The sequence below is a fragment of the Alosa sapidissima genome, chromosome 4 (genome assembly GCF_018492685.1).
Source record: "Alosa sapidissima isolate fAloSap1 chromosome 4, fAloSap1.pri, whole genome shotgun sequence".
Classification (NCBI taxonomy): Eukaryota; Metazoa; Chordata; class Actinopteri; order Clupeiformes; family Clupeidae; genus Alosa; species Alosa sapidissima.
This window is the reverse complement of record NC_055960.1, coordinates 21,119,165-21,143,147: the sequence shown is the minus strand read 5'-3', so window position 1 is coordinate 21,143,147 and position 23,983 is coordinate 21,119,165. Positions and strand designations below refer to the sequence as shown.

Genomic DNA, 23,983 nt, shown 5'->3' with positions numbered 1-23,983 from the left:
AGTCAATGTTCTGTTTTAATAATGGATTAGCTGTAGCTGAACTCTTTTTCCCGTTCCTGGTCAATAAAACTGCAGTTTCGAGCAGCAGCGCGGTTGAGTTGGGTGGGTGAGGGTGAGGCGGCCAAGGCCCTTGATAGCTAATCAGATCTGGCCCAGATCTGGCTGAAATGTGGGCACAAGAGTCCGGGAGCCTTGAACCTTAGCTCATGCACTTCTACCGCCATTGATTATTAATGTTGAAAGGCTGAATTTCTGTTCTATAGAGAAACAGGAACATTTACTTTTACTGCAAGGATCTTTAGGTTATCTACACGAGCAGCTCAGGGGAGTAGGTTAAATGGCCTCAGGCCCCGCTGTGTGGTGTGTGTGTGTGTCTGTGTGTCTGTGTGTCTGTGTCTGTGTGTGTGTGTGTGTGTGTTTGAGTGTGTTTGTGTGTGTGTGTGTGTGTGTGTGTGTGTGTGTGTGTGTGTGTGTGTGTGTGTGTGTGTGTGTGTGTGTGTGTGTGTATACCTTGCCTTGCTGTTCATTTGAATTGAGTACGAGCATCTGCATACATTTGATTGTGAATGCATTGCTACTTGCTTCCAGTAGGTCTGTTCTATATTCATGCTAATGGGTTTGCTTCATGCCTTTGATAATATTAAACCTGCTCTTTTATGGCTCAAAATCCCATATGCCATTGAGAACACATCACACAACACACACAGCACACCACACATGCAAAACACACACACACACACACACACACACACACACACACACACACACACACACACACATACACACACACACACAAATACACACACACAAATACAGACACACACACACACACACACATACACACACACACACACAAATACACACACACACATACACACACACACAAATACACATACACACACACACACACAAGCACAAACACATGTGCGCTTCACACCTCTTATCACCTCAGCGTGGTCACCCATGTGTTGTGCCCTGAGGAAATTACTTCCAGGAGCTTTGTCAGATATTTTTTTCATTTTTTTCCCTTTTGCCTGTAATGAAATGATTTATGGCCTCGCAAGACTAGGAAGGATATTGGGGGTGGCAGGGAGTGAAAGAGAGAGAGAGAGAGATAGAGAGAGATAGAGAGAGAGGGAGAGGGAATTAAATTGAGCTATAAAAACCAATCTGGCTTTTCATCCACGCAGGTGGCCAACTGATTGATGACCCGGGACCGAGTGCCCGCGGTCTGGGTAGGGGATTTGCCAGGATGATGCCTGCTGTGATGATGCCTGGGCTCTAGGTTAGGCCTGTGCCACCACCACTGAGCTCCATGCACAGCAGCCGTTAGCAGCAGCCCTGGCATTGATGCCCACCGCAGGCCTGCAATCATTATGGGGTACAAAACCCTCTGCAGCAGCCACAGCTACAGCTGCTGTATGGTGCGTCACTGCTGGGGCCGCTTCCAAACGTGTTTCTTAATGCCCTACATGCATGTCATTTGGAGCTCAAAGCGGCACAGTGGAGCTCAGCTAGGGTGTCTGTGCCTGGGGGGACGCGCATGTGAGCTTTAGTTTGATTAGCCTTAACCAGACCAGGGCAGGGGATTTACATACATACATACATACATACACTTCACACTCTAATCCCCTCTGCGTTTAAACCCACACAAGTCTGGAACAGATGTGGCCCACTTTAGGCCCTGGTGCAGCAGAGCCCCGAACGCCTGATCCTCATTCACTGGTTTTAATCGCTTCATGCGTAGATCTGTCTAGGGCCGCATCAGGCCCAAATTTGGCCTCGACATAGGCCAGAATGAGCTCCAGTCTGAACTGGAATGGGCTTGTCTTAGCACGATAAGAGAGGAGTGTTGGTCAGAACTGGGAGCTAATCTTCTCCAGCCGTGATGATAAATGAACAGAAGTTGAACGGAAGCAGCACTTCTTCCATTCAGTCAAATGCCTGTTAGGTGCTACAGCGGTGGCAAAGCACTTATTTTGGAGCACTTATTGGGAGATAAGGTGCTTGCCCTTGGCAGAGGTCTGCGCTCAGCACTCTCCTGGGGCCCATCTGGTTTCTCTTGTTTTCTTCTCCTGTCCCACCCAGAACAATAATGTTTAAAATCTGCATGTTTTTTCATGTTTTTGTATTATTGAGACATATTTTCCAATAAAAAGGACAATCGTGTAAAATGTGCAAAGTGCATTGTTCAGAGGAATTGGCCAGAGGTGAAACTGCACAACCCTATGATCCAATATTTTTGCCATTTTGACATGTAGGGTGTTTTGACAGATAGAACTCCCCCCAGCAATTGAATTTGTTTGTACTGCAAACGCAATACAAATGGTCTTTACTCTGTAAAGATGGTGCCTTTGCTCTAGACCCAATGTGGAAACAAAGAGAGAAAAGGGGGCGAAAGTAGCCGTTGACAAATGAGAGCTTGTTCTTTTCATATCCAGTGTTTATTCCAATATGGGATTCCAGCAGTTGATTTATGAGCTGTCTCTGACTTACAGTACCTGATGAGCTGCAGTCGCTGCAGGGATTGCTCTCTCTCTCTCTCTCTCTCTCTCTCTCTCTCCCCCTCTCCTCTCCCTCCTGCTCTCTCTCCTTCTCTCCCTCTCTCTCTCTCATTCTCTCTTTCTCCTTTTATGTTTGGGAGGTACATGTAATAGAGTGAAGATGGTACCCTGTAGGTATGGAACCTGCTAATTGCACACTCCTTCCATGCAGAGATCATCTGTTTCATTCGCAGAGCTGCCTAGAAATTGCCTGTGTGCCTCCGAGCAGATTCTCCCTGCAGACCCACCATCCAGACCTCACGGCCCCTGTGATGCATGCCTGGAAGGAAGGATTGTGTACATGAAATAAATCTGTAAACACACGTACGCGTGCGCGTGCGCACACACACACACACACACACACACACACACACACACACACACACACACACACACACACACACACCACACACACACGCATGCACGCACAGAGAAAGAATCAATTCCTATTTCCCTCTGAAACAGCTCTCTGTATGCTGTGCTTACTCTTGTGCCATGGCCTGCAGTTTGTCAGGTTCTGTGCCCTGTTCAAAGAGTCGTGCGCGGTTACGCAACAATAGCAAAGCACTGAGAGTTTGCCCTCTGTCCTGCAAAACACCCACAGCAACAGAGCTACAGTACAGTCAATGTCAGTGGCTCTGGGTTGTGGTGAAATATAAGAGCAGTCCCTGTTTCATATCTCACTGACATAAATGAAGATTTCATTACCTATAAATATTACTGTAATGTTTGTTTTACAGACCCAATGAGGATATTTACTGTCTCTTAAAAACGATCTTTTCACTGTGTAGGCATGTGTTTTGGTGTGAAACAGTTTTTTTTAAAGTATGGTGAAGCTGGCACCCATGATGACTGTTTGCTGTTTCGTAATCAAGGGCAGAGTGTGGGTGCTTTAATTGAATTTCAAATAGGCAAACAAGCAAATACTTCTTTCTCCCTTCTGGCAAGAGAGCAGACAGTTCACCCTGCTCTGTGTTTATCCGAATGAGGGTGCTTAGCTGAAAAATGTGTGTTTACTTTTTAATGCTACTTCAATGATCAATGTGGGGACTGACTGGAGTGAGTGCCCTGGGCAGGGGCCTTGCCTGGGAAGATGTCCAGTCTGTGTCTCTATCTGTTTGTATTTCTGTCTGTCTGTCTGTCTCCATGTCTACAGTTATCAATCATTTTATTCCAGTGTTTTTATGTCTTTCTTCTGTTTTCGTCTGGCAGTGTGTTGCTTCCTTTCTCTCAAAATGTAAAGATGAGCTCATTACTGAACAAATTGCTAGAAAACAGAGCACAGCTGGAACAGGAGGGTGGATTTTGAAGTTTTGCATGCAGCGTCGTGCTGGAATAATTTAGGCACACTTTGGGCACATTATTAAAATTCATAATTGATGGCACAAAACTTCCATCCACCAAGTTCATTAAAATGCATCCGTCATAGGCCTGAGAATGAAGCGCTGAAGATTAAACGGGAGGCTGGAAATGTACACTGAAAATCATATGGATTTTCTTTTAGATTGAAAAGGCAACAGTACGTTGGTGTTTGTTTCTGCTGTTGTCAGACATACTGCATCTTGGCCAGAAATTATGTTCCTCTCACAACATTCTTGAGTGTGGTTACGTAACTGATGTTTTCTCTAAGGCCCAGAACACTGCCGACTCTGGGCCAGGTCTGCCCTGGGTGCAGTGCAGATGCAGTTAAAGATCCAACCACTTTCAGTGATGCTTCAGCGATGTGTGATCTCTGGTTATCCAATCCGATGACCTATAAGATGACGTTCTTAGCACCTTGCTCTCTCTCCTGGCTTGAATTACAGGAACACACCTTTGCGCTTCGTGGTGGTTGATGTTTGGAGTGTTTGTGTCCTGCCCCCATGCCGAGTGGTGCTGGAGGAGAGGAGGAAGGAGTCAGTCAGTCTGTCTGCCCGCACACACGCTGAGCTGAGGGTCTGGCTGACGTGTACCACAGAGGGCTGGGGGAGAGTGAAGATGGGCAGAGGGAGAGGAGTGTATGGGGGGTGTATGATGCAGAAACATGAGCTGGAGGGGTTGCATATGGTGTAGAGACATGAAATAAGCCTTTGGAGTAGAATGTGTGGTGTGTGTGTGTGTGTGTGTGTGTGTGGTGTGTGTGTGTGTGTGTGTGTGTTCAGTTTCTACCACCCACTCTACAGTAGTTGTTGCTGTAATAACCAAAGGATAGGCTGACAACGCTACTGTGTGCTGATCACTTTGTCTGTAGACAGGATGTGCGTGTGTGTGTGTGTGTTTGTGTGTGTGTGTGCCTGTGTGCCTGTTTGTGTTTTGGTGCGGTGTTGGTTAATGGAAACCCATGATGTGGAGTTGGACTTGGGGGGTGGATTGAATTGGATGAGCAATGCAGGAATACAAGTCAAGAGTGTAGGGGGTGGAGAGGAGCAGGATGAGTGAGTCGGAGACACAGCAGTGGGCTGCTCAACGTGACACAGGTGGCTGTCTCGCGTACAACACTGCACACCTTATCGCAGTAGACACTTCAGAAACACTGGTAGCAAATCAGCCAATATCTCTCTGAAATCTCATTAGACCCCTGTGTTTTCAAGTGTCTACTCTGATGTGGCGTGTTGCTAAGAATACAGAAATGGATGTGAAATGAAGTAACACAAAAGCTCATGGGGTCTCTGCGTTTTCTATACAAATCAGTTTCAATCAGTCTTTTTAGGATCATTTTCTGCAGACTACACAGCAGAGAGTAATGAAACCTGATCACAAAAACAAGCCACATCAAAAGAACAGGAGACAACACATAGAATAAATATTCTCTGCCATTTTCTATGATAACTCACATGTAGGCCATGTGGTACATATTTCACACATAGTTACAACATCTACAAACATCCTTCTTCTCAACAAAGGCCTCAATCACTGTTTTCTGTTGATTTTTCAAAGTTATTGCGCAACAGACGTGATTGTGAAATCGACATCTAGCTTCTCTAGCGACAGGCTTTTTTCAAACAGTATCAACTCAAGCGCAGGTGACATGAATGACTAGGCACCATTGCACATCTGTCCATCATTGTATAAAGCCCACCCAGATCATTTGATTGGTGTAAATCGCTCATAGTCCAGGCATAGAGGTTTCTCAATGGAGCGAGTCCAGACCGAATTTCCTGACCTCAAATATTGTGGGCGGGGTAAATTCTGGCAGGCTTCCAGGCTAGATGAAATGATGAATTAAGCAATATGACAGTAGGTGGTGGTAAAGGATATCGCTACGGCTGTAAGTTTGGTTTTAGGTATACAGTAAGGCTGTAGGCCGAGGTTGTAGGTAAACCAACTCCACGAGTTCATTCATTGTCTGCCCCCCAAAGTACAGTACTTCCAATCTTAGTTTGTAGTCTGTCGTTGCTAAGCAGCGCAGCGTCTCACTGTAGCCAAGTTGATAGGCTATAATTTACTTAATTTACCCAATTTACTCACTCAATAACTTTCAAATGTGACCGGATTAAATCGCTATGGTCCTGCTTTGAAAGAATGGAATGTGCAGTGGAAATTGCAGAGTGATCACTAGCTGTGAAGAGTCAGAGTGGAGGTCCAATGACATCTGCACTCATGGCATGCCCTTTATTAGAAATTGATAGATCATTTGATCGGCTATAAAGGGCCATTCACACCAAGAATGATAACTATAATGATAATAGCAAAAAAAGTGTAATTCTAGCTAATTTGAATGACGAGGTCCACACAAAAACTATAATCATAACAACATGAAGAATGACATCATTGGGGATCACTTTCAGAGCAATTTTGAAAATAGTTATAAGATAAAAAGCTGACAGCCATCCCATTCATCAACACAAGGAGAGACTTACAGTAACTTACCATTGGCCAATGTGGACGCTAATGTCGTTATAGTTATAGTTATTGTTATAGTTATCGGTCTTGGTCTGAACGGCCCTAAACTGTTGTATAATGTTACCCATTGCATTTCTCAATGGTGCTCTCATTGCTCTCATTTTGTCTTGTATTAGAAATCCAACAAACAATTTCCCTTTACAGCAGTGTGCTTCTGTCCCTGTTTAAAGGCCAAACTCGCTCCCAGTCAGGCTGAGGCATGTTGAGTTTAGCTCAAGAAAAGTTGAGGGAAAGAAAGCCTTTGGTCAACAAAAAAGGTGAAACCAATCAGCTGCTTGTAAACACTTTGGCCCAATGAGTAGTGAATCAATGAGTAATAGTGTTAAAATAATCATGATCTCAGCAGCGGGGCATCAGCTCTAAGAAATGGGCTTTGTCGAAAATTGCCTTGTTGAGCCTCTCTTGTTTTTGTTCTTTGTTTATCATTGTCTGATCTTGTCTTGACAAGTAAAAAGGAGGGCAGGATTCTTCTCTTCTCTTCTTTTTTTCTGTATGTTGTTATGCGTCTCAGAGCTGTTTTACCCAGAATAATGTCACCTTGCAACTGTGGTGTCGTGTCACAGGCTGCCTCGCTCTGTGGCTTGTACAAAAACAGCGGTGAACTCGCTGTCAGGTTAATTTTTTTCTGTTCTTACAGAAGGACAAGCTGCCTCTTTATTTTATAGCGCGGGCAGTTCTCTCATGGCTGACAGACCTGTCCTTGTCAAGTCCATTTACAAGAGACAAGATTTAGCTTCACTCCTGCTGAGAATGACATTGATGGATAAATTGACTGCTTTTCACATTTTTCTCAGGACACCCGTGTCACATTTGTTCTACCTCACATTATCTCTTTCTGAGAAGTATCTTAGAGCTGGAACCACATTTGCGTTTTCTTATAATGGAGGAGGTAATAGAGGAGGCAACATACTTTAACTCTGATACACTCTGAGTCATTATGTTAGAGTTGGGTGGTTAACCACAGGAAGGCATATGAGGAAGGGCATAAGGGGGAGAGGCACACGTTCTGAGAGTTCCGTTGATTCTGGGCCAGATCTGGGCTGAACCCGTCCTAGAGTTATCTGTCAGGCAATGTCTTTGATAACTTTTAGGAGTTTGAAGTATAGAGTACTCTGGTTTGTTTTTCTTAATATGCTCTCTTTTGCTCCTCTGAGCACACCAAACGTTAAAAAAAACAGCAACAGCAGCCGCAGCAGCACAAACAACTTGTCCTGTCCTTAAGAGACAGTTCATCAATATAATAGTTCTGTGGTTGAGTGCAGCCTCTTCATAGACAACGCACACTCAGCATTCTGTAAGTCTCAGGGGTGGTGGTGGTGGTGGTGGTCTCTCTTACCATCTCTCAGGAGAGTCGTGCTGACACTGAGAGCCCTCTGCTGAAATATTAACTTCCCCCTTTGTCTACATCATTTCCTTCCCCGCACTCACAACAAGTGCCCGCTTCACTCCAGTCAGTCAGGTATCCCCAGGTTGGCCAGAGCAGGCAAGGGTCAGTGGGTGGCCCATGAGATTCAGAGGGATTACTCCAGCTTGTGTTTTGTTTTGCTTTGTGTTGTTGTTGATTTCTCATGGGAGAGGCTTATCTTGCCACAGTAATTGAGTCTGGTATTCTCAAGCACAGCTCGTGTTTATTGCCTGCTTGTTTAATGTTGAGTAAGATGTATGAGTCGAGTGAGTCAATGAAATGGGCTCTGTCCAAACCCTATCTGGCCCACTCACCTTCTTTCAATGCCCCCCCCCCCCCTCTCTCCCCCTTCTCTCAAACTTTCTGTCCTCAATTCTCTATATCTGTCTACTTCCCTTTTGCCACCCCTCTTTCTCCTCCCTCCCTCTCTTTCTCTCTGTCTCTTTTTTATGTCTGCCCGTCTGTCCCGTCTCTCTCTCTCTCTCTCTCTCTCCCCCTCTACATCCTCTTCCCTCTTTCTCTCTCCCACATCACTTTCCTTCCTTCCTCCTCAGTAGGTATGTCATGTGTAGGTGGATGAGTATAGCTTTGGGACCGCTGAGGGAAAGCTCCAGAGCCCGCTCTGATCAAAGCGGCCTCCCCTCTCTCTCCTCCTAGCCCCACTCTGCTCTGACGGCTGCGTGGCGTCAGTACTGGGGAGTCTGATAAATTTTTGATTCCATCAGGGACAACACTTGACACAACTGGTGCAAACTAGAGAATCCCCCCTCCCCCAATATGAAAACATAAATGTCGCAAGTTACAATAACTCTGAAAGGGGTTGTACTAAGCCTTTTGGGGGGCAATAGGAGTTCTCCTCTCTCTCTCTCTCTCTCTCTCTCTCTCTGGCTTATTTCGGGAGATCTGTCATGATAACAGTCAACCCCAGTTATATCTAGTTTCTGGTGTACATCTTATTTTCCCTCTACAGTGAGAGGATATCTTATGTCACGCATTCACAGAATCTGGCCTTGAGTTTTGCAATAGAAAATGAGGACAGCTGTCCCTTCTGGGTCCCAGTAGTGTAATGCTAAAATAATTCCAGATGTATCCACTCTGAAGCCCTCCGATGCCTCCCCAACAGCAGGCCATCTGACCAGATCAGGCCATGCCATGCCAGTAGCCCTCTCTGCTGCCCTCATGTGGATAGAGTCGCACACAACGTGAAATTACAGAGGCACTGAGGGAAATGAGATGCATGGGAGGGAGATTAGTCCACTCAGGTGGTCTCAGGTATTAATAATCTCCACTTGTACCTGAGTTCAGAATCCACGCCGGATATCCCCCCCAATCGCTCCTGCTCAAAGGAGAAGGGCTCCACTGAGAGGGTTAGGGAGGGAAATGAGATCTATGAGAGGTGGACTAGTCTATCCAGGTGGTTTCACGCTTTATTAGTCCCAGCAGGTCTTTTGAGGTCACAATCTTTGCTATCACCACTGTGCTATAGTGGATGAACAGCCTGAGAGGGAAGAGAGGGAGGTATAGAGAGAATGAGATAAAAAAAAATGAAAAAGTGGTCAGAGGGGTATTGGCTGGCCATGATGATATGCTGTGTGAATCTCGGCCCTTTGCTCGGCAGGACGTCTCTGCTCCATGCATGAGATTATTAGTGGAGTGAGCTTCCAGCGGTGCACTGGGACGGCTGCACATTTTATGCCTACGGTAAGCCCCCCACACCCTTCTCCAAAAAACCCCCACCGTGTAGAGACCCTCAGTCTCCTGCCGAGGTGGAGCTTGTGGGGAGAGACCCCAGAAAGAGCCCATCTGTTCTACGGATGGCTGCTGCTGTCACCCAAATGTTTTTGGGTCGTGCCATTGATCTGGCCCAGCTCCGGCCCGCCTCCAACACTGAACCCGTTCTGGGTTTGGTTTTTATCCTGAGGCAGCCGAGACAGCAAATCAAAACAGAATAGTGGCCCTTTCCCACTGTATTAAATTTGGTTTGTACCTGTCATATGTGGCTGAGTGTAAGGACCATTAAGCGCACATCCGCTGCATGAACTACTGGTCAGACAAACAGGAGAGGAGACATATTATGAGAGACAATGCACAGTTTTCAATTTCACAGAAACTTAAATTCTATTTATTTTTAACTTGTGTGTATGTGTGCTGCTGTTACACCATATTTTGCCTTTGGGAATGAATAAATAATCTATCTATCTATCTATCTATCTATCTATCTATCTATCTATCTTGTCTCATAGATATAGTCTGTCTTACTCATAGGTATTAATGCTCAGTATCTGTATGAGTCTCTTCAATGGCGTTCCTGCTCTTAATCCCTTTCTTTATTAGAATTGAATTAGCTGCCCACTGATTGTAGTTTGTTACAAATTGCGTCATGACAAATGACCTCTGATACAGTCATTTGTTACAGTTTTTCTCAGTTGCTTTGGTGCATTTCTCGAATCACATTTGCTCAACAATTAGTACATTTCTCAAAACAATGCATGTATCTTGCTCAGGTTATGCCTCAAAGGCAGATATTTATGCCAATGAAACGGTTCAGTGCAATGAAAATGATAAGTCATGATGCCATTGTTTATGTCAAGATATTCAAACTGTTTTGTCTTGTTGTCAATGTGACAGTTTACTCTGTAAGTATTTTCTAATGAACAAAGTGCAAGGCAGCACTATTTTCTATTTCAAAACTACAAAGATACACAATATTGTGTGTAGAGGAGGTTTATTGCAAGTGATGAATGTGTTTCAAAGTTTGTTTTCTCTTGGCAAACATTGTGTACAGAGCCCAGGAGGTGTCATTGCAAGGTATTGTTGTATATTGAGAGAATGTGTGCTCATTTTTAGTAAATTTTGCGCTCATTTTACAAAAATTAAAATGAGAACACATTTTAGTAAAGTGAGTGCACTATTTAGTAAAACGTGCACACGAGTAAAATGAGAACACAATTTAGTAAAATGAGCGCATGTTTTCCGGACATACTGTACACCAAACAGTATCTTGCAATGACCCCTCCAGGGTTCCATGATTGTGTTAGTATAAAGAAAAAGAAGGCTTTTACAGCATTGTGCAAATTGAAAATGTCCAATATACAGTAAAACACCCCCTTGGTCAGAGCTGTGCACCACTGTACAGTATTCTATACATCCTGACGTTCCTGTCTGTCAGGTCATAGACTTTACAGTATATATGCTAGACAGACTATGACAACTAGTTATGACAACTAGTTCAACACATTTGCATCTAATGACACAAGCGAAGAAATAAGGGCAATTTGTTTTATGGGGTAGGAGAATTTAACAGGGGACCAGTACAGTATAGTGCATTTTGACCAACATGACATTAGCCATTGAAAATTCAAAAAACGACAGACATTTGTACGAAATCAGTTACAATGATGTACGAAAGCATTGCTATTTGTTCAAAATGGGGAGAAACTGTTTTAATGATGTTCACGTGATAAGATGATATGGAGGATGAACAAACAGTTTTGAGAATTACCATTCTGATCTGAGAAATGTGCCAAAGTAACTGAGAAAAACTGACTGACAATGGAGTAGAACATTCACAGCTTTCACAGTTTTCCTTTGTGATCTCAAATCTGGCCGCTCATTAAAATTATATCCATTGAGCGAATCTCACTTATCACAACTTAAATTGTTGTCCTTAGTTATTCAGCGCTGCCAAATAAATGTTTGCCTTGTTCAGGTAGCTGACGGACTGCTTTGGGGATGATTTTTACCAGTTTTGACATGATTGAATGTGTTGCAGCATGGAGCATGCTAATTCAGAAATAAGTGATGCAGAAATAACACGTGTTGTTTTTTTATTTTAATAACTCTGTCTACTCAAACTGCCAGAATTTAATAAATTATTACACTTTTCATTCTGACATCTTTTGTAGGGAAATGTTAATGGTACGCTGTGCTTGAAATAGATGTATTTGACAGCTTCCTAAGGGATCCAACTAAGCCGTTAAATTTAGGCACTGGAAATGAAATTTGGGAAGCTGGAAATGGAAATTTGGAAGGATTTGTGCTGTGGCTCTTGCTTGTGCCATGCTCCTCCACGGTGGGTATGCCAAAACCAAAGACAGAGCACCCACGGTGTCATTAGTCTCAGCTCCAGAGGTGACAGAATAACACAAAAAGCAGAGCAGACTCAACAGCAAGATGTAGGGGTGATAAAAGCTGGGGTACGTAGCGTGGGAGGACATAGTTTTGAGTAATTTCATAACTCCATGTCAAACCACTTCACTTCAGAAGAGCGGATTATTTAATTGATACTTAACAAAAGATTTTAATGTGTTATAGAGTAACACATGAAAGACATAACACGAAGTGATTAGAATACAAGTATACAACAATTTGGACTGATACATTTGTAAATCACGGGCCTGAAGTTCTATATACAACCACAAAAAGTAGACAGGCTACATCATGTGTTCAGTTTGTCTATCTGTCTATTTATCAGTTGAGTTTGATGCATTACCTCTTCTGCCTCATTGATGAAGTCTCATTTCATAGATCTGTTTTTCCAATCCATTTCACATTGGGTGGCACAGCAAACAGCGCTGTCCATGGTGTTGAAACAACATCTAAGCAATAGTCATGTATATCATTTTGTAGTTTTGCCCATTTTTCTCTAGATACAGAAATCTTGTTTATTCAAACCCCTGACATGACAGTTGAGATCAGAGTAGACTACACGTACATAATATCTTGCCCACACAAGGATGGACATGTTTAATCAAATAGGTGCCGACCTGCGAGGTCTTGGCTCTTGTTGCATCAGGATCTGGCAAAAATGAAGCCCTGGTTCTCATATGCAGGCAATGTAGTCATGTAACATTAGTTATGTAAAAGAAGAAAAGGGTTTTTGGAGTTCTCAGAAGAGATGCTCATTACACACATGTTATTTGTATGAAGATGTTTAATTACTGCCTAGGCCATGATGGTTCTCAACGCTGGAGAAGGAAATTACACACCCACATTCATGGTGCCACGTTTGTCTATTTATGTCTGCCTAAAAACAGGAAGCTGTTTATCCTCTCATGTTGAAGGATTCTGCATCCGTGTGGGGGCAGGGTGTGTGGTGAGAAAACATGAAATCCCTGTCTGTCAATGGCTTGCCTCTTACTGTAGTCTGATTGAAGTCTCCTGGTAACACAACACCACTCATCACATGGCTGCTTATTTGTTTGGTTGAGTTATAACTGGATGAATGAAGTTAATTTTAGCTTATTCCAACGTCTGTGCACTGTGAGCAACTTTGCAGCTTTTGCAGACTATAAGTCTGTCAGTTTAAAACTTCCATACGCCCAGATCCTCCTTCTTGGTACCATACAGTATAATAGATCAGCAACCTTTTTCTTCTTTTCAATGTTCTCTCTTAACCATTTTTTCCATGTGTATCATTATCTTGCGACTTGCATCCCTTCCACTTGCCATGAAGATGTCTAATATCCCCTTGTCTTTTCATTCAGTTTCACTTTGCTTCATCGATCGTTAGCAACTGACTTGGTGTCTCTGTGGTCATGTAGAGTGTTTTTCGTGCGGGGTGTGTCAACAGATGAGAGGGCATGTGAAAATATTTTGATGGATACCCAGAGACAGGTCTTGTATCCTCTCTTCCTCCTGCTGCAGGGGGAAAATGCTAATCACGGGCTCTGTGCATGCAGGGAAAATACACACGGTTCCACTGATTCAAAATGCTCTTTTACCACGTTAGCAGGAGAAGCTAATCTGTTTGAGCATAAGAAACAGCGTCATGTTATATGAAAATAAAGGGTGTGAGATTCTTGCTAAAACATAAACAGCTCCACCACTGCAAAACACCCTTTCACTGTGTTAGCAGAAGCTAATCTTATTTGAATATAAGTAACAGAGTCATGCTAAATAAAAAGAGTGTGATTCATGGAGGACTGAAAAGATGAATACTGAACTGCATTTCTTGCTATAAATGAATAAGAAAACACCCACTTTCACCCTTACACTAGGTTGAAACATCAGAGAAGACTATAATCTGTCTTTCAGCTTTCTTGCTATCGTTCTTGCTTCGTTCGCTCCTTTATGATTTCATGTTCCCCCTGCATTTTATTCTTTTTTGTTTTGCGTGTTCTCCTCAATATATTTCTATTCCTATGCAACGGTTTGCATTATGTATGGGACATAAGTACTGCATGAAGACAAATGATCACAAGAGAGTGAAAGGCAATTTAGAGGAACACAACAAATTATATTGTGAAATGCAAATATACTTTTACAGTAAGTTAATTTAAGTTAAGTTATAAGTTTCCATACTGTATGGTCTTTCTCACTGATGAAGACCAGACAGTATGGACAACTATTTTAGGCGTTCTTGTGCTGTACAGTGAAGGTTGGTATAGTTGAGCGTGTGCACAGTACATGAATATTACCCTTACATCACACTTGTACAATTAGATGCAATATAATATAGTTATCACTGATTACACAATATTACACTAGGGTAAACACTTTTTCTAACCCTCACCCTAACCCAGGTTTGTTGTGCTTTAAAGCTACCGTTTGTTGTTATTTTGTTGCTCTGTTACTGTTTCTCTGTGCATTTCACGGCAATAAAAGCATCAGCCAAATAAATAAATATAAATAAACAAATAACATGATTAAAGAAAAGGTTACATTATTGTACCAGTCTATCAAAAGCCAAGGAATATAGATTTTGTTTAGAATAGCCAGCAAACAGAGCTTACCAAGATGTTGAAAATGTTACTGACATGCCAAGCACTGAGGCAAAGGCAAAGTCTGTTTAGAAACAAGTCATACAAACCTCCAAAAGGATGCTGGTGAAGTCTTTGATACATTTGATAGACTTTCAGTCAATCTCAAGAGCATCCCTGTTTTATGAACTTGTGAAATCAGAGAGCCACAGAAAAAGTATACCATCACTTCAACTGACTCATTGCTGGAAAACCATAAATGTTCTCAATACAGCTGCAAGACAACCTAAGAAAGTTGGCAAATGTCCCATGTACTCAGGACCATTGGTTTTGGGATGATAAGAAGACACGAGAACAGACAGACTTCTCAGAGACATCTTAGTGTCAGGGAACAGATCCTCAGTCCCATTTCCTCATGGGGCCATATGTTTCTTTTCAGTGTGTTTGTGAATGTGTGTGTGTGTGTGCGTGTGCATGCATGTGTCCTTGTATTGTCTGTTCACATGGTCAGTTGGTTTATTTGATCATTAATGTAGTACAGAAGTGTATGAAGGCTGCAAATGATTTACTGGGTCAGAAAATAATTTATGAAATCAACTAGATGTGATTGCATCAGTTACTTGGAATAAATACATATACATATGCCATCACTTTTGAGGCTTTATAGCCTATTATGTATATTATATACCATATTATTACACCCGCCATGATGCATCTGGTACAGTTGCATGATGTGCAAAAATCGTAGGTGAATATGAACCTGCCAAATTAATGAGGCAGAAAAAGTTTATCTCGGGCGTCTGTGTTGCCCTGAAGTTTGGGATTCAGAAAGAGGCAACGGGAAAAAAAGATAAAACTAGGGCATCAAAAGTCCCGAAGGCTTTGAGCACACATTTTGCATTTATTAATCGGAGAGAGAGTTGGAAGAGAGTGGGGGAGGGAGAGACAGATTCACACTCACATTCACAATTAGTTAAATAATGATAACAGCTGGTCTAGCCATGGTTATGAACCTGTTATTTAAAAGACATAGGCTAAGATGTGTAACCCTTTATTGGAATATTTGCAGGCTCACAGCGTGGTTTCATACTACTAACACATCTTCGGCGTGTTAAACGCACTGACTACCATATTTTCAATGGAGGTTGTGAGAAAACCCCTGTGATCATTACTGGTGATAACGAGTTCACTCCGGGTCCGGCTTCTTACACGTGTTCGAATCCACGCAAGTTAAGCGCATCTCTTACCAGGACTAGTGGATCTTCCTTATCTGGGCATATCATCGAAGCAGGACAACAAGGAAGGGAAGATGCTCTTCCTACAAGCTATTTTAAGGAGGAGGATTCACAAAGGTATTAGCAACATTTTGCTTTAAATATCCGAATATGAATATTCCATTTAGTTATAACGACCATAATTTCTTTTTGACTACATGTGACAATTGGTTTGTAGAAATGTAGCCTAACAGCGGGTCGAGTCGGGGCGCACAGTCAGTTATTAAGTCGTTAACAGTTTGTGAATGGGAACACGGTGTAATTTCAAAATCTATATGTTGGTTCGTTATACGCTCCAATGTCATCTCCGCATCTGCGCTGATAAGGGATTTAGGATAAAGCGTTTGGCAGCACTGCGCGTCTACCCTCCGGGTAATTTAAAGTGCGCCGGAATGTTGAGTGTTCTGTTGAGTTGGCAGAACTGTGGCGGTGGTCTTCTAAATTGAGTTGCCTGACCGAAGCTATTTTGCTTGCACATTGTGTGCCTTGATATTTTTAGATATGAGATATCCCCTTGATCCTACATGTATACATTCATGTTTTTCTTGTCTTGCAAGAATGGGGGGAAAGCGATGTAGTGTATAAGTACTGTATCTTACAGAATTATCAAAAGGGACAAACAGCAAAAGGCAGCTGTGTATTTTACATGAGCATAACAAAAATCACAATTAAGTTCAATCAAAAAGAGTTATAACACACAGTAGTCAAATAGTTGCAAAAGTAGCTGGTAGATATTAAAGCTATATGCAAGTCATGGCAATGGAAACGTATCAGCAGGACACCTAATCCATCACTTTTTGCCCTCTGACACACCATTTTGGGTGGTGATGCAAACAAGATCTAATGTTTATACACTGGCCCTGATGCCAGTTGGAGCCTGGCTGATGCTCGCCAGATCTGAGCCAGCCGTGGGCCTAAAGACAGCTTCTCTTGTCACAGCTTCAACTCTGTGCTGCAATGGCAGCATTTAAGAGGACAACCACAAGACAGCAGTATAGCTCCTTTTTTTGGGTGCATAGCTCTGATCGCAGTGCAGCACTTTGGGATCTGTCACCTAAGAATTCATCCTTTTCTTGATTCAAAATAAATAAAGCTCAGTGAGCCTCAAAATGATAAAAATTATTGTTAACAGCCTACTCTTATGAAGGCGTTTTCCAGTCTTAGACTCTTTGCTGTGCTTTGTATTGTGGATGTTTTTGATCCATATGACATTCTATAGATGTCAGTTTAATGTTGTGGTACCAGGGACCATAAAGACGATAGCCTACCAATCAGCTACTTGATAGTTTGCTTACTTTGAGGGTGTTTCTCCATGGATTCAATGAAGTAACTGTTTTCATGTGACTTTCATTGATGGTTTTCTTTTAAAAGCGCCGGTCATTTTGGTATACACTGTGAGAACTATTACACTTACAGTATATGCAGATTCTCAACGAAAAGCTTGAAACGTATTCCTGGTGTTATTACTGTTTTCATGAATGAATGTAAACCATTTTCTTATCATCTCAAAGGCAAAAGGCTTGTTTTTCGTGGAACCACCCTAAAAATACATCAGTCTAAGTTGAACATCTATTATGTGTTCCTGGGCTAAAGCTATTACATTGCTAGAACTGTACATTGTGCATAATTTAATAATAATTTAATAATTTTACCTTTACCAAGAGTTTCCCATGTATACAAACCTTTTTGCACTCATCACAATTTCACAGACAGCCCTGAGATCGTTAGTGCTGTGCCTGGGAGGAGAGTGCTGTTGGTTTGAAAACTTTCTGCCACTGGAGTAAACAGATGTCTTGGGCTGGTCTGCTGGTCCCTGTATCCAGTCACTGCTCTTCTCATAGATGATAATTGTCGACGGGTCAGAGAGGAACCCTGACTGCACCACTGAAGCCCCCTCTGTTGATTCAACACTTGGGAAACTTGAGCATGTGCTTCCCCTGGGGGTATTCCCTTCATTTTCTTTTTTCATTCTCCTTCTCCCCATTCTGTAGCCTTTGAATAACCCAGCACCATGCATAATGTGTGTATTTTCTTCACGCTAGGTGCCAATACGCGTGGCTACAGTTCACAGACGAGCTGAAGCAGAGTGTACTGTAACAGAATTTTCCTCCCTATCTTTAGAATAACGATCAATCCTCTCATCTGAAGTATTCCCTTGGCTAAATATTTGATACAAGAGCGGCTCCTATCCAAAGCCTCGGTTCTGCGACATTTTTTCTGTGGTCTGTCATTTTGTGTGTTTGTTTTGCCATAATAAAGTTTAGATTCTTTCAGAGATGGAGTCGGTCCCCAGTCAGAGGGGGACATGCAGTATTTATGATGCCTTGCCAGATTTGCTAGCATCATACATTTCCTCTGAAGCAAGTGCCGCCTTTAATCAGGAAGCCCCACGGTTGTCTTGGAACAAGACTAAGAAAAGAGCATGTTATTGGGGTAGTGCAGGGACAGGCCACAGGTGACCCTGGGGCTGCTAGAGTTGGAGGCCATATTGGTGTGCCCCTTTGAAAGCTTAGACAACAATGAGTTAGTATGCTGTGTAAAAAATATAGATGTTTGTTTGTGCATGAGTAAATAATAAATATCTATGCAAACAGATGAACAACATCAGGACTGACTCTTTGGTGTATCAGAGTAAGAGCTCACTGTCTAGTTTAGTTATACAGCTTTGTTGGTTGCTAATTAGGCTAATCAAATACATCCGTCAAAGCGTCAATAGAGAATAAGCTATATTCTAGGAACCATCTGGTTGTTGTTGTGTTAAAATTAGGTGGAATAAAGTTTGAGGCACATTTGGGATATAGGGCTCTATCTTGCGTCCCAGTGCAATTGACTTTGTATACTCGCGCTTTTGTCTTTCCTATTTTGCAGTCAGTGCATATTGGAATTTTCCCTCCATAGGTACATGCATGTAATTTAGGGAATTCGATTGCGCCCATGGGGGCGGTTCAGCGAAAAGACGTGTTCCGGCGCAAACGTTCACTGTTGATATTTTGCAGTTTCAGAAGGCTCTTCACAGGCCTGCATGAATGAATGCGTTGCACACCAATCTACAGACACCCCCGTGCACAGACGGAAACATTCAAAGCCTTGATCATATTTGTCCATTTCCTGGTTTTGTTCGTGCATTGGTGACCTAAAAATTTAGTAGCCTATATAGTACAACATCTACATGCAATATCTTTACAACAACAACGCCTAATTATGACCTATTAATTTGGACAACTTTATACAGCCCTATAAAGGCTAAAGTTACCTTTAGTTTTGTTCCAATTTAAACATTGCGTGCGCTTTAACATCAGCCTAAGCATTATTCCAGCTGCGCTAAGGTTTTAAGCACCATCATTTTGCCTACCTTGTAGCCCATCTGAAATAACTCCAAGCTTTGTTATGTTCCCTCCATCCTTTCGTTATTTTCAAAAATATTTTCACGAATCACGGATGTGACATAAATCAGGAAATATTAGAGGACTTAAGGAGACGTGTTGTTGAATCGCATGCCGATGCCATTTAACCCAAATGCCCCAGCGGCAGCACGGGAGAGTATGTTAGATTACATTGTACATTACAAAAATATCACCATGCATTCATAACCTCGTGATTCAGTGAGAGTGATCCCAAAACATCGGAAAGTATGTCTTTGTGACAGTTGCGCCTGGCAAATACGCCACCATAATAGCAATCAGCTATGGAACAAGCGTGCCTGTTGTTAAAGGGAATGTGAGATGACGCTCTGATTGGTTTATTGCACGTTACGCCCAAACCACACCCATGATAAATGTAGCTACTTCAGACCACCCCATTTTAGATTTGCGTCGGGCGCAACAGTCAATTATCCCGCCAGTAAAATAGCATCAGCGCCCAAGATCCGCCCACAAAGTCACTTGCGTTTTGCGCAAAGACACTTCCGTTTCAGACCATTAAACTAGAGCCCATAGGGTGTTTACTCTAAATGCCGAGCTCAGTTTGAATTCAGGGTGCAGAAGATTTCTATCTCAGAAACATGGCTCCCCTCAGTTACTTGAATTTATGAAATGGGCTCCTCCTCTCAACAACGTAAAGCCAGCCAGTAATATGATCCCTGGAGCAGGCTGCAAGACTCGCAGCTGGAACATTATTGGCAGGGGACATGGAGAAAAGAATTGTGAGCATACAGTTCTGTCTTAATAAGTTATTGTACAAATGATCTTGGCTGCTGTGGACTGTGGTCGTTGGATGCCATTGGCAATGACATCTAAATCTACGATCTCTGTACTGGATTGATTGACAGGACAAACACTAAATGCAGAAATCAAATTGGAATGTGATGTGTGCGGTACTGCATATTTTTATGACAACTGAGTTAACATGTTGCTATTCTTCCTTGTCTGCTCTAAGCGTAATTCAGCCATAATTACTTTAGAATAGTGATATTACACTTCCATTGGTATTACATTTTTAACCTAGATTAACCAGATCTGTAGATAAAATGGACACTGTAACAAACCTGCCATGACTTAAGCATCTCTGGAAGTAACTCATATCAGACAGTGGAGGACATAATCACTGTCACATTCAGTATCTGAAAATGGTCTTTTTACTGTATTCAGTTTTTCTTCATTAAATTGGTGGATGTGCCTTAAAGAGTAGTGACTCATTATTTAGGAGTAGGCGTTTAAGTTAGCGAGACAAGGTGATTTGTGTCATGACACTTTAATGACAAAATGTTTTGTGTCCGACACTTGTCTCCCTTTTTCTCGTAATCTGCCATTTACCTTCAAACCTCTGTACTCCAGCTCGCTTGAGACTGATGGATTGATTCCTTGAAGGCATACTTGGCAGTCATTGGAAGGCAATGGATCCTTGACTGCCCATACGGTCTTCTGATGTCAACACAGTTGAGTGTTCATTGATAAATGTAAAAGTAAAAATGGAGGAGGATCTCGTTTTTATTGCTGGGGAGGGGGAGAAAGGGTTTCATGGCATATTAACAGGTTGCAGCAGACACCAGATGTCCTCTGGGACAGAGTGAAAGAGAGAGACAGAGAGATCACTTTTTGTGTTCTCATAAATAATGTATGCCTCTTACTTCTCCCTGTGTCAGTCTCTCAGTCTGAAAAACAAGCCATATCTGACTCCCATCTGAATGGGCACAGCCACTGCACTCACAAAGTAATCTTCCATCTCAAGGACACAGCTTTATTATTAGGGGTGAGATTTGGTCAGGAAGCGAAGCAACACAGCATGCAATATAATGTATGCATTAAAGGATGCATCTGGTACTTGACATGCTGCACCCCCTACACAGTGTGTGCTTCATTAAAGTATCCTGAAAAGTGGCATGTCTTGCTTTGATTGTGTTGCTTTCAGCTTCTACCACCCACTCTACAGTAGTTGTTGCTGTAATAACTAAAGGATAGGCTGACAATGCTACTGTGGAGAGGCCGGCTTTTGTTGTGTATAATACCATGCTGATCACTTTGTCTGTAGACAGGATGCGCATGCATGCGTGTGTGTGTGTGTGTGTGTATGTGTGTGTGTGTGTGTGTGTGTGTGTGTGTGTGTGTGTGTATACAATAGTTAGACACACTTGTTGGGGAAGTACAGCGGTGGCTGTGCCATCAGTTCCCATTTTATGGGAGGGCCTTCCCCTATTCGCTGGGCACTGTGGAGGGTAATTATGGGGGTGGGTAGAGCTGCCAGCTTCATAAATCCCCGGCTGATTAGAACAGTGGCTAATCTGCCACTAATTGGCCTGCCTCGGCCGTTCTGCTAGCGATGGGGTCACGGACAGCCAAATGAGCGCCTGCACAGCAAGGCTCTTCATGTGGGCGTGTGCATGTGTATGTGGACATGGTGTTGAATTAAAACATCATTTACAGCAGCACATTAGCAACAGACTAGCATCCACAGACTAGCATCCACATGATGCCATTCCTGCCTCCAATGTCTGAGGTTGTGAGTTAAAGTCCAGTGCCAGGACTGTTGTCACACAACACAGATTATGTTTGTGTACATGATGATGAATTTAAAAATTCAAACAGTCTAGAAGAGCCACAGTGTGATGAGACACTGTTTTTGCGTGGAATGTTTGTGTGTATTATACGAAAGACCTTGCGAAGAGTAAGTGGCCTTGCGAAGAGTAAGTGGTCAAGTTTCTTTGGCAGTACTGGCTAGGACTTTACCCGTGGGAACGCTGATGACAACACTGAAATGAATTCCTGCTTTTCATTCTGCAACACTGCAAGTGTTATGTAAATATTGTAATATATGTAAATATTACTCTAAATATCCTCACGGTGCTGCTAATATACATTACAAGAGGCTGTGGGACCCCTGCAGTGCTCCTTATTGCACACAGTCTGAGGAGACAAAGACGAGATGCCACACTATGGCACTGTCTCGACTGTGGGTGAGACAGCAGCACATTTCACGGTGAAATCTTGCAGTATTGTTTGTTAGAATGAATATGAAGAAATACTATTGAGGATCTGTTGAACCAGCTTAATGATAGAAAATGATCTGTCTCAAGTGTCTCACTCACACTTAATGAGGGAATGCTTTATACAAAAGCCTTTTCACATGCAATAAACCCTTATCTTTTATCAAAAATGGCACAATGAAGCGTTGATCATTATAGTTGTCTAAGAAGGAGTAGCAGGAAAAAATCCATTGTCTTGGATTACTTCCCTAGACATTTCACATACAGTAATTTCTTGTGTATTAGCCTCAGTGTATTAGACAGTGTTGTATGCAAGTTAAAACTCTACTCTACTCTACTCTAAAAAGAACAAAACCATATTAATACCATATTACTGTAACTGCCCCCGTGTATTAACCTCATACCCGACGAAATTTTGCAAAAATCAATATCGTAACACCCCCAATTATCACCACTTTTGTTCGGAAATTCTAAAACAACAATATTTTTTAACACTTCAAAATAACATTTGCTAAATGAACCTTACATTTTTCAGTAGCCATAGGTGTGTAGATTTGAACAAAATCTGGTTTGGTTCTTAACGGGAGCATTTACTGCCTGAAATATCTGATTTTGTTTACCACACTTGGAGTTATAGTGCTGGCCTGATGGGTCTATTTACACCGTTGCAACGGCACATTAACGGTTAGACCGAGAATTCTCGTCATGAAATTAAAATTCCACTGGAGCTCCAAGCGGATGTGTACACACAGCCTTACAACAGTGTTTACAGCTCTTCGAGTCACGGTAAAATGTCATTTTTGGTACATAGCTAATTTGGATACATCTATGGTGTGGGTGCTTGCGTTTATTTAGGAATCCGTCGTCTTGGTTTGTATAGAAATGGAGATTAAGTGACACATACATGCAAGACGGCGGAAATATGGGACCGACGGTAATAGGGGGAGTTCCGATATATAAACTGCGTCTAATAGTTGGGAAATTACGGTACTGTCAAAATGTATAGGCCTATTCTACTTGTGTTGTTGTAACTGTTTTTTAAGGTCAAGCACAGCTAAATGAATAAAAGTCAATAATAAATGACTAAGGGTCTTTGGTATATAAGAAAGAACCTTTCAGAATGTTTTATTAGGTCCTTTCCATAGGAGTGCACAGTGGTAATACTGTGTGGTAATTAACTGTTAGCATGACCAGTAAGTGTGCGCTCACCTCTGCTCTTCCCTCTGCTTTACAATGCTAATTCACTTCCTGTTAGGCGGTTTTGCCATCTCGCTGGAGACTAATTATGAGCCTGTCGGTGATCATCCTTGCATGTCATTAAAGGAGCTATGGAGCCCTGAGCCCTTTGATAGAGTGTTTTCTCTCTCTCAGAGATGTACCTTTGTGTTGCTTCCCAAGAGGGATTCCCTTAAGCGGGCCGTAGTCTAGTTGAGCATGTCTGAAAGTGAGGCTCACTGAAGTAGTTCCTCTCCTCTAAAGGCATTGTAGAGAACTGAGTTGTCCTTGATAATTTAATCTTTAAACATACATTCTTGTGGTTTAGTGATTTGAATCTAAACCATTCAACCTTTTAATGAATGTTTTTATGTATATCTAAGCAAGCAATACTTGGAAGATGTGAGCATTTGCAGTAAGGGGCCACATTGTATGTTGTAAAGTACTGAAACTGTGACATGCTCATTCTAGTTTGTGCCTAAAATGCGCTTGTAGATTTTGTAAAGGAGTACTCATCTCAATTAAATTGATATGATGGATGTGAA

At 42.3% G+C, this 23,983-nt stretch overlaps 1 protein-coding gene across 6 annotated transcripts in view; it reads left to right on the top strand.

The window, feature by feature from the left end:
- grip2b (glutamate receptor interacting protein 2b) overlaps positions 1-23,983 on the top strand; it is a 187,003-nt gene that overhangs the window by 74,938 nt on the left and 88,082 nt on the right. Inside the window, exon 1 of one of the 6 annotated variants that reach the window (XM_042089502.1) lies at positions 15,610-15,883. The exons of the other annotated variants lie outside the window; for them this stretch is intronic. Coding sequence (XP_041945436.1) covers positions 15,841-15,883 — 43 coding nt within the window. The 5' untranslated portion in view covers positions 15,610-15,840. Of the gene's footprint in view, positions 1-15,609; positions 15,884-23,983 lie in introns of those variants that run through there. 6 annotated transcript variants of the gene reach the window in all.